The sequence below is a fragment of the Bidens hawaiensis genome, unplaced genomic scaffold (assembly GCF_021521415.1).
Source record: "Bidens hawaiensis isolate Kalapana, Puna unplaced genomic scaffold, B.hawaiensis_p1.1 tig00012744_1, whole genome shotgun sequence".
Lineage (NCBI taxonomy): Eukaryota > Viridiplantae > Streptophyta > Magnoliopsida > Asterales > Asteraceae > Bidens > Bidens hawaiensis.
The window spans coordinates 72479-84412 of record NW_027492055.1 but is presented as its reverse complement, the minus strand read 5'-3'; the positions used below and the strand labels follow the sequence as shown (position 1 = coordinate 84412).

At 36.3% G+C, this 11934-nt stretch overlaps 1 protein-coding gene across 1 annotated transcript; it reads left to right on the top strand.

Annotated features, from left to right (window-relative positions):
• The first annotated feature begins 5333 nt into the window (after positions 1-5333).
• On the top strand, positions 5334-7881 carry LOC143542048 (protein ECERIFERUM 2-like). The gene is made up of 2 exons (XM_077034720.1): positions 5334-5780; positions 6891-7881. Exons 1-2 carry the CDS (start codon positions 5334-5336, stop codon positions 7875-7877), a joined length of 1434 nt encoding a protein of 477 aa, XP_076890835.1. The 3' UTR covers positions 7878-7881.
• The last annotated feature ends 4053 nt before the right edge of the window (positions 7882-11934 follow it).

The following is an 11934-nucleotide window of genomic DNA, read 5'->3' as shown; positions in this document are numbered from 1 at the left end:
TTATTTATTTATTTAATTTTAATGAGTATTTATTTGTTTAATTTAATTATAAAAAGAAAATAATAAAAAAAGATGACGTAGCGATGGAGGGGCTAGTGGACTACAACACCATTACACATCTAAAACAAAAATCCGTTCTTTGCTGACTGGGCGTCACATGTTACAAGTCACCCCACTTTTTAGCCCCTCCACTGCACATAGCTTAAGGCATCAAGAGAAGATACATTGACAAATGCTTTACACAAATATATTTAGTTCATTTAGTGGCCAATATTTGCCAATGTAGGCAGGCAACTGTGGCGTGTAATGTAACTGGAAGAAATTACATATTTTTGCAACTTCCCACGCTGGAGAAGAGGATTTGACACGCCGGAGAATGTAAAGGGGCTTGTAGGAAAACGTGAGAAACGAGAACTGATTTATATGAAAACATGGTGGTTCAATTTATAAACTCAATAACCCACCCCTTTTACTAGCCACCACCGCCGACCATCATCACCATCGGCCCTCCCCCTCTCTCTCTCACACACACACTTGAACGTACAAAACCTTTTACTCATAACTTGGAACTAATTTATACTTTTACAAACGTTTGTAAGACGGATTATTATATAAAAAGTTTACTGTACTTATAATTTCTGTCTCAAATTTGTATAAAACTGAGTGGTGAAATTTTTTTTTTCTTTTACAATTTATAATTATCTAACTAATATATTAAAGCAAAACCAATTTCTCCATTTGTCTTTCTCCTAGTCCACCAAATGTTCCATGTCATCCACTTTCTATACTTATAATTTCTACATAATTAATCAATTAATTTTAATCCTAATGCTAATCTTCTTACTATACTATTAAATCAAAACAAGATATCCACATGGCCTTTAAATAGGATGTCCACATAAGCTTACAAGGTTTCCATCTATAGAATTGCCACACAATTCACTAATTAATATTTTCTAGAATCATAACCTCACTAATTAATGTTTTCTAGAATCATAATCAACTATTTCCTTTCAAATGATTTAAATACCGATTTTGACTACAATTAATTATTTATAACTAATTTTTGCTATCTTTTTAGTATGACTATTACTTTAGCAATTCAATGATTTGTATATTTATACAGTTTCTCATTCACATAATTTATACATATTTTTCCTACATCTTGTGGTTTTGCAGAAAACAATGTAAAGAATTCTTATGATAGCCACACACACACACATATATATATATGACGTTTGAAATTTTTTCCACTTGTGTGTAACACGGGCCACTATCCTAGATTTTTGTATAAAGTAGTTAAAGATTATAAAAAATCAAATTTCTTGAGATTTTATTTTAAAATTATACCATTTATTTGTGGTACTTTTTTTAATAGGGTATTTTAAATTCTTCACGACAAATAATTAACAAGTCATAAATAACGCCGTCGTTTTTGTTACAGTTGAGAAGAGTATTTTAATAGAATAGCCCCAAAACGCTTCAAAGTTGTTGGGCTAGTTGTATTAGAACACCACGACATCCAACTTGTTAAAAACATCGATTTAGTTTTTCATCCTCTATAAAAGGTGCGGTCCTAGGATATAGCTATGGGTCATCTACACCCCCATGAGAAAAAAAAAATAGTGTTATATATACGATAAAATATCGACCTACCCTCGACCGACCCTATGAAATTTTAGCATTGACCACCATATAATATTAAAAATAGAGAAGGAATAAAGATTGATAAAAAAATTACCGGAATTTTTTTAGACTTCAACGCAAAATAGAAGTGGGGATGATGGAACGGATGGTCATTTAAGAGCATGTTTGGGATTGAATTTCAAAATAGCTTATTGACTTATTGCTTTTTTTAAAACACATGTAGGATTTGTAACTTTTAGAAAACAACTTTTTAAACCTTTAAAAAAGCTAAAATAAGAAATATTTTTGTGTTTGCTAAACATTTTTTTAACTCTTTTTGCTTTTTGAAAAACTCAATAAGCTAATAAGTTGTTTTTAAACTCAATCCCAAAAATACTCTTAAGTCTAATTCCAAAGTAATTTTCCCTTGCCTTGCCATTTCAAACTTAACTATTGAAAAATATGAAAAGTATAAGACATTTAATAATAACAATAGAAAAAGAAAAAAATATGAAAAGTATAAGACACTTGATGGCGGAGGAGGCGGTGGTGGCAATGCATGACCCGCTAGGTCTGGGAATACAGAACTGTTGGCCGTCTTGGCCAAGATAGGTTGTTCCCACGCACCCAGGGCCCACTTGTGCAACACCTTTAAGCCCTTAGGCGCCGGCTATAGCAGAAGTAGGCGATCATTCACCTTTGCGAAAACATGGAAAAAGTTAGAAATGGTAAAAAGGAAAAGGAAACTTTATTCACCAGAAATTTTAGTCACCTTGCTAGCCATTGCATATGATTGACATCGACATGGCCTCCTCCCAGATGCGGCTCATGCTAAAGATCACCATCTCCCGCTCAGAGTAATGGGGAACGGAGAGAGGGTGGCATGCAACGCCTCGTACCAATCTGTCCCCGAGTGCAAGACCGGCTTGGGCTCTGGTAACTCCTTCCCCTTGAAGAAGTGTATGGTGTGGGGTACCACATGTGCAGTCACAAAGAAGAACTTTCTCTTCCAATTGTGAAGGCGTTGGGGCGCCTACCCAGCTATCGCCTTGGCGCCCGTCTGCGTATAAAGGTTGAACCAACCTTGGGAGTTGCGAAAGACGTAGAGCGTCATCAACTTATCAACTGAAGGGGCTATGCCCAAACAGTGACAAATAAACTCAAAATGACGGAGGCGCGCCATCCCCAACGAATGAATCTAGGTTCTCCAACACTGACAACACGAACCAGGTCATGGGGAGACGGAAGTTCTCGGAGGTAAGAAACTCCTTATGGATGACAATTTTGCCAGCAGGAGTCTCCGTCATCGTCTTACCAGACGCCAGTATATCCGGTTCGAAAGATGGGTCGATCCAGTATACCTCCACCATCTCTTGGAATCGTCCTACGACATCCAACACTCAACGAGATCCATGGTAAGAGCTTTCTTCATACCTTTTTCCTTATCCTGTTGAGAAAGACCCGACATTAGGAAAAAGGAAAGAATAGGCAAAGAAAGGCTATGAGCACCAAAGGATTTCAGGATAATATTCACAGGAAACAATGAATATTCACTGGAAATCTATCATCGGAGAAAAGATGGAGAAGATCTGCAAGGGAGGGTGAAGGAAATCAAGGATAAAGTGGGTAAAATTCCTATTTGCCCACTATATATATATATATATATATATATATATATATATATATATATATATATATACCCATCGCAATTAATACAATGGGGTGGTTACCGAAGAGAGAGAAAGCGAAGGCCCAATCAGGAAACGCCACGTAAGAGAATAAATCGTCGGGTGTGTTACAGCTGGGCGCGTACTCCGAGATTCTCGCCCACGCTCTTGACAAAGACAAAAAAAACTTCCTTCAAAAAGTAGCTGACGTCTTCATGTCCCATCACACACGTGCTCTTATTCTCATCTCCAAATCCCAACGTTCAAAATTTTCCCGCCCAAATTCATCTGGCAAACCACCTCGGCAATGAGGTACTGGCTAAAATAGACAACACCCTTCCTCTAGGATCGCCTCCATGGAAGATATGTTTCCAATTACCTTCGGTCGAGATCACCTCCACCGAAATAATATTTCAAATTACCTTCCCCCGGGATCCCCCTCCGTAGAAGATATGTCTCCAATCACCTTCCGTGCGAAGGAATGCTTCCAATTACCTTCCGACGAGATCACCTCCGTAAAGGACATCTTTCCAATAACCTTCCGTCAGGATCACCACTGCAGAAGATTTTTTTCAAATGAAGGCAACCCCCTGCGGGGTACAAATAGCCGCGGGGGGGGGGGGGGGGGCATCATTAACAATACCTCCATTATCCCATTAGTCAACAAGTCCTCTTGTTGTTAACTCACGAGAAAAACAATGGATTGGGGGGACTTGAAGAGAGAGGGTCCCAAACCCACCTAAAGTGAATATAAGTCTCCGTAGGAGGGTCCACTAACACCACAGAGCACTGACATGGTTAATTTAAAGAACATGGTACCGGTGGAGGCCCCACCTGGTGCCACACTTCCCTTCCGATATTCTAGAATGGTTGACTTCAAAGATCATCCTAGGTATGACATAAAAATGAAGTATCTCGGCAACAAAGACCTCCAGCCAATAGAATGGTGACAACGCATCGTTCATAGCACTACATTGTACAAATATCGCTATCTGTCAGCTACGTTATTCACCAACTCTCCTTAGGCACGTGCAAGCCCTCTAATTGATGATTCTCCGGACAACGCAGCTGACTCACTTTCTTTCTCTCTCCTCTCATCCGGTTATAAATATTACTCCACTACAAATGGTAAAGGGATTCTAGTTCCACGCACTAATACTCTCTCGTGTTTAGGAATTCTCTATATTCAATCACACATACTAATTCTCACGCCGGATGGTGGTTATGAGAAGACCCCCCTCCCCCTCATCTCCTCGTAACGAGCTCATGGTGTTCTATTTTGCAGGATATACCTCTCAGATTGGCCGCATCATATCCTACCTCGTGGGAAAGACTAAATCTTTAGCCTAAGGGCTAAGTAATTAGACCGAGGGCTAAATTAGTGTTTCTTCAACGGGATTCGCCAAGTATAATCCGTTATATATACACATTAAATTTCTATACTAATATTCATGTTGCATGTGACTTATATAAAGCTCGTGAAGTTAAGGTGGTGATCAAGTGCTCGGGACAGAACAAGAACACCACATTCTAATTTTACTCCTAAATTATACCTTTTCTATAATCAGGATACTTAAACTCTCAATGTTTGAAAACACAAAACTTTAGTCAAAACATCTTAATACCATCGAAGGCTCATTGGTAAACCATATGAGAAGGCGTGTGGTGGTTCATTGGACTTCCAGTTAAAGTAACTCTAATGAAATCATTCGGCTGTCTCCGGTTGCCATTTGATCCGTTTTCAAAATATATATGTAGACCCTAGCTACTTGATAAAAAGTTTAAAAAAAAAAAAACAGTAAGCCTAAAACCTTAGCTCTCAACGGATCCATGATGGGAGTTGTTGAGAGTGGCTTAAAACCATAACTGCCATTTATGATCCATTTCTTGGTGGAAGTGCCATATGTGTGGTTGTAAAGAAACACGAATTTAATGAATTCTACTAACAACTTCAACTTCCCCAACTATATATATATATACCAAATATAAATCACCCAATGTACCAAAAACAAATTATCTACTAATCTTCTTTCTAAAGCAATGACAGGCTCAATCCAGCACGAGGTCAATGTCCACTCACGGCTCACCGTGGTGTCCAGCACCCAAACTGAGCCAATGGGTCAAATATATGCACTGACCCCAACTGACCACACCATGAGATCGCATACGGTTCATATTCTATATTATTATCGAACCAGACCGTTTTCAAACGAAGGCAGGTACGCGATGGACTTGGACAATGTCCGAGTCTCACTTTCCGAACTTTTGTCCAAGTATCCACGGATGACAGGCAGGTTGGTTCGAGATGAGAGTGGTAATTGGGAGGTTAAGTATAATGATGCTGGGATTAGGATGTTTAAGGCTAACGTAACGACCACGGTCGACGAATGGCTAAGAGTTGCGGATGAATCTGATGAGAGGAATCTGACGGTGTGGGAAGACATGCCTGATGGTGATCCAACTTCATGGTCACCTTTCCAAATTCAGGTATATATATATTTAACGTTTGGTCTTTTTGATTTGTTTTTTTAACAGTTTTTACTTTTAGGTGTAGTATGTTTTTATGGTATAAAAGTACAGAAATTTGGCTAGCTCTTAATCATAAACATGAAACGGAAAAGTGGACAATGGAGGAAAAATTATATATATAGACACAGCAGCATTTATTAAGTTTATGTATATGTATATAAGAACATTCTAGGACAAGTATACACTTTTCTTTAGAATGGCAGTGCAAGTAATATACTAATATGTTCCTATTAACTGTAGTTTTCCTGTGGCTAGCTTGCTTGTTTTTACCGTCGTTTAGGACTTTAGGTAAAGTCTTCATGGTTTGTATTCATCTATCGCGAAATGCAGTAACAAATATATCGCCAACACCATCTTACAACCCCATCGTCAGTTCCCACAACCTTGTCGTGAAACGAAGTAGGTGGTTGAAAACTGTTAAAAAAATTGGCTGAAATGGAGAAAGGCTTTAAAAAAAACATAAAAACCGTCAAATTTCTTTAAATAAAAGGGTTGAATTTTTGTTAAAAATGGACGGATAGACTGATCTTGTTGGCACTTGGCAGTTGATGGATTTTAGTGGATTACAAATTGAGCAAAGTTACAAAAGGGGCGGACTGCCGGTTCTTTAGTAGACATTTCTGGAATTTTTGAAAACCATAGACAGTCTTAGAAACTACTTAGTTAAAATGGTTATTTTGAGAATTTCCTTTTAATAATGTAAATTGTAAATAACAAACTGATAATACTCCAAACTAATAGTTTAATTAGTGGTATCCGTAACTTTTACTTTCGTTGTAAATTATAAATCTATTCCATTTATACTTTATATTTACACTTGTTCTGTTTCTACCTTTCACCATAATCATTATTGTAGGCGTATAACTCTATATCGATTATGTGAGCAAGATTGGCCTTTGACAAATGAAAACAAGCATTAACGTTCGAAGTTATATGGATTAGAATACCAATATCAGCAATAAATAGTATCAATTATAAAAATTCTATTCTTTTTAATATGTTTTTTTTGTAAAAAGTATGTATTTAAGATTTTAAATATTAATTAATCTTGTCATGGCCCCCTTGCAGGTGAGTGAATTTGTAGGTGGAGGGTTAGCAATTGGAATAAGCTTCTCCCATATGCTAGCAGACCCAACCAGTGGAGTCCTCTTTTACAAATCATGGACCGATGCCGAGAGCGGCAACCCCGTAGGCCGCCACCCTCCGATCTTCACTCTACCACCACTCAACAACCGTCCACCACCCACATCCACTGAAAACACACCCATCACAGTCAAATACCTTCAAAAACACTCAAAACAACCACCTATTTCTTCACCAAAAATGGCCACATCCACCTTCAAATTCTCCAACGCAATGATCAAGAAAGGCCTTTCAAAAATTGTCGATAAATGCCCAGAAGCCACTCCGTTTGATTACCTAACAGCCGTATTCTGGATGCAAATCATCAAACTGAAAACCCTAATTGCGGATTCGACTACGCATTCCATCTCATTATGTGTTGATGCCCGAAAGTATTTTGATGTACGAATACCTATGAAGTTCTTCGGGAACGCGTTAACTTTCTCGCAGTTATGCTTAGAAAACGAGGCCATAGTCCGTGATAATGGCCTAGCGGCAGTTGTGCAATCGGTACACTGTCATGTTAATGGGATAAAGAAAGATGATATTGTTTCGATGATCGATTGGTTAGAGAGTTCGCCAAAAGGGTCAAGTGGTGTGTATCCGAAAGGGATTCAAATGTATGGACCGGAGCTAACTTGTGTGAGCTTGGAGCATTTGATCATGAACCCTAAAGATGACTCAGAAGATGAATTTGAGTCCTTGGTTTATGAGGCTAAGTTTAGGAACAATGAGAAGCCCATGCACGTGAGTTACCGTATTGGGAAGGCGGAGGGGGCGGGGTTGATGATCGTTGCGCCGTCCCCCGAGGGTGGATTGGCACGAACGGTGACGGTAACGTTGCCGGCTGAGGAGGTCGTGAAGCTTTGTGAAGATCCGGTGATAATGGGAATGGCACCAACTATCGTTTTAAGTGGAAGGGGAATGGGATAGTTCAGTACTAATGTTTCGTGTTAGAAAGGAGGATTGACCATGATGTGCCATATGTTATACTTCTTAGCCGGTTTGTGACTTTAAATAAACTATGTAACGTTTACTCTCGAGAGTATTGTTGCAAGAGATCTAATAATATCTTTACGTTTCTCTAATAATAAACTATAAGCTATGTTCTGTATGGTCAGAAAATTTTAGTTATAAAAATTTATTATATACTCCTTTTAATCTATTTATCTGACTACAAGAGAAAATATTCAAAATAATCCAACATTGGAGAGAGATTTCAACTTTAATCCCTTACTTTGCTGAATTTCAAAAATAACCCCAGTCAAAAGCCATCCTCATGATAAGATTCAGATCGATGACAATGACAGATGGCAAGCGACACCAAAGCCTACGTCATGATGATATTCCATGGCCAAAGCCATAGTCATGATGAAGTTTATTGGTTTGTTTGTTCTTAGCATTAATGGATTTGGGGTTTGAAGAAGGTATTTGGGTTTTGAAGAAGAAAAAAAGGGTTATTGGAAGTCGGATTAATGATTTGTTTGTTCTTAATCTTTACGGTTTTGGGGCTTGAAGAAGGGATTTGGAGTTTGAAGAAGAAGGGATTTGAAGAAGAGGTAAAGGGTTATTGGAAGCAGGGCCGTCTCTGAGAACCCTTAAAATTTTGGGGCCTGGGACGAGTTAAAAAAGGGCCCCTAAAATCACGTTATCAATTATGTAATAGATAATTTTACAATTTTACCGATAAGGTTGCCTTTCAAAAGTACAAAACAAACAAATAATAATAAACATGTTACTAAAATGACATAAAACACAAATTTTTTTTCTATAAAAGAATGAACACTAATTGTGGAAAATTGAACACATGACTTTTGCTTCCATAGTCTAGAACACTTTCCATCCAACCAAAAAGTCATTTTGTTAGCTTTTGTGTTAAAACAAAATTATATATAAAATGTATATTTAATTTTTTAACAAATATGGAAGAGTGGGCCTAGGTCCGTCCCCCTCCTCGCCCTCCCCTAGGGCCGAGCCTGATTGGAAGTTGGATCACTTCGACGATGAGTTTGCTCAATTAATTACATGCAATTGAAATATTTGATATTATTTTTATCTTGTTACAAGATCCCTCATCGTGAAGATGAGTTGCTCCTGGAAATCATCGTGACGATTGCGTTCGTGCCACATGTAAGACTCTCATTGGACGTTGAATCCCATCATGGCCTACAACAATTTCATCATGACGATGGGTTTGGGATAGGCCATTCTAGGAATATCACAAAAAGATGCGACATAAATATAACATTTCGGATTTTTTCTAAATGTATTTGGTTGCGTTTACTCGACTCGGGAATGTAATCCGAATCGTTTTATTAATAAAACTTGCATTTATTAGTATTTAACTTAGTTTAACTTATCTTTTATCCTCATAACTTTCAAACAAGTCTTAGAAACCCTTAAAATAGCTTATTTTGGATTAAAATAACAGTTTTAGAAAGTTCAGGAGCTAAAAGTGGAAAATTCCGGATATTTACCACCCCGTACCGCGCGTAGGATCAAGCCTAGTACTACACGTTGCTCGTAGTAGTTGTCTGATCAGATTTGGTTCATTTTGACTGGTTTATTCATTTTTAATGCTAAATCATACCTACTTTGACCCAAATCCCGAAAATTTAGGTCCAAGTAAAGTCATACGATTGTTATAACATGTCCAAGTTCGTTTTCTTTTTATTATAACCAAAATCTTTAAGTTATTAGGCCCGATTTCGTCATCAGTTCATTATTTCGTTTCCTAATAGAGTTGTTTACCTAATAAATAATTTTTAACCCTTAATATTTAATCAAGGCATGTCATAAACCCTAAAATCTACTGTAACATTAGCCACCATCTCTCTAAACCCGAATTTCACCTCCATCATTGACGAATTCTTCATGTTCTTTAAGCCTTCGCTTGACTTTTATGTTCAAGACTCTTTGAGCTCGTTTATCTCCTCGTTCTAATCATCGTTCGGGTAAGTTGTCTACTGTAATTTCATGTGTTTTTATTCACTAAACAAAATCCCTCAATCAATTTCCCTAATTGAAGGAATTTTTGTGATAAATTTGATCCTGACCCGTTAAGGGGCATAGAAGTCAATTTTTGTGATTTTTCAATTACTATATATTCTGGCCAAAACTAGCTTTCGGGTCAGAAGACTTTTATGTTTGTATTGATATTTTGAGTGTACCGATCAGAACTTGACTCCGATTCGAAGTTTGGATTCTGAACATTACCAGCCCGTTTAAACATTAAAAATCTCATATCTTGAGTTTTATTCATCCGTTTGACCTAATTTCAGTGGCTATGTTCTCGCTTTTACTTCTAGTTTACTATCTTAAGTTTTAGGCTATTTTCTATCAGATCAATCAGCATGTTAAGTTCCTCATTTAATCTTATTTTATTATTACCTCGCCTAATTAATACGAATGTTCGTGACGTAAAAACGAACATGCTGGTATATTTGGATAGCATTGCATGCGGGGTTTGAACAAATTTCTAGACTTGAACCGCATGCGAGAGGGTATAAATTTTATCCCTTAAGTTTTGATAAAGTTAGATTGTGATAGATTGGTATAAATATAGTTATTGAATTTAATTTGGACTATTAAAATATGGTTAATGATTATTTTAATCGTAGTTAGTTTACGAGTGTTAAAAATGATAGTATAAAAGTGAATAACTAATATAAATTCATGACCACACGTGTTAAAAATGATACAACCAAGACTTGGACGATTTCTTGTGTATTTAGTTTATTCGGATGTTTAGACTAAAATATTTTTAGACTAATATATATATATATATATGATGTATAGACTAAAATATTTTTATTCAGATACTTGATTAACAAAAGAATAATGTTATATTTGTTATAAGCCAATAGTTTTATTAAATAGCATACAAGTTTAGTTTCGAAAACATATATTAGTTTTACAACGAATATTTGAAACCAAGTTATTTAAATGATTATAGGATATATTGTTACATTCGATTCAGTTATGATTTCCTGAACAATAGAAGTTCGTAATTTAATTATTATAATTATGATAAATAAGGCGCATGAGAATAAACGAGTTAAGTTAGGATACGATCCTATTTGTATCTATAGTTTATGTATTAATATACTTTGTATTAAACCTAGGAATCTAGTTATCATTGGATGAATGATATTAAGATCTTGAGATCAACTTGTTGTGTATCATCTCGTATGTGTTATTTGTGGTGAGGCAAATGTGAGTTTCTCTTAAAGCCCCTCATTTTTTAAAACATTTTTAATGTTTTATAATTGTTTGGGGGAAAGATATGTTCATGTTAAACACATTTTATTTTACAAACCGTGTTAAAGTGGGATGAATCAATTTGGTTAAATAATTGTTAACTGAATTAATAAGGACATAGAAATATTGGTAGATCTATTGAGGTGCCCCCCCACTTCTAGTCGTGCTAGGGTAAAAGTGGGAGTATTTCGAGTTTGATATGTTTCGAGTTATCATTTTTGTAGTCATGCATGTGTTGTATTCTTTGCTCGTTTACAACTAATCTGTTTTGTTTAAGAAATAATGTGTTGAGTTTTAAAGGTATTTACCATTGTTTTATAATAGTGGGGAATAAATACCACCGTCGGTAAATGGTAAAGAATTGAGGTTTAATAGTCGCTAAACTATTATACCATGGATTATATATAAAGAGGATTTTTTGTGAATATGATTTATCACACTTTGGATTTAAAATGTTATATTCATACGCTTTCGCAATTAAAACAAAAGTTGACTTCGTGTTGGTAAAGGACGAAGTACTTTTATATAAATAATTTATCAAAGAAAATTGCTTTGACTTGAAATATATTTTGAAACACCACGGTTCAAAATATTGTTTATAAATTGAGAACTCACCGACCTTTGTGTTGGCAAAATTTTGAACGTGTTTTTCTGGTAACTAAAATGCAAGCTTCATGAAGGAATGTGGGAAAAGTGGGTGTCGTGTTCGAACCCAAAAAATTGGACAAAA

What these genes read in the sequence shown, in the direction of transcription:
- LOC143542048 (XM_077034720.1), top strand. Translation starts at nt 5,334, where the DNA reads ATGACAGGCTCAATCCAGCACGAGGTCAATGTCCACTCACGGCTCACC. An exon ending in GGTCACCTTTCCAAATTCAG is followed by an intron (nt 5,781 to 6,890) that starts GTATATATATAT and finishes GCCCCCTTGCAG; the next exon opens with GTGAGTGAATTTGTAGGTGG.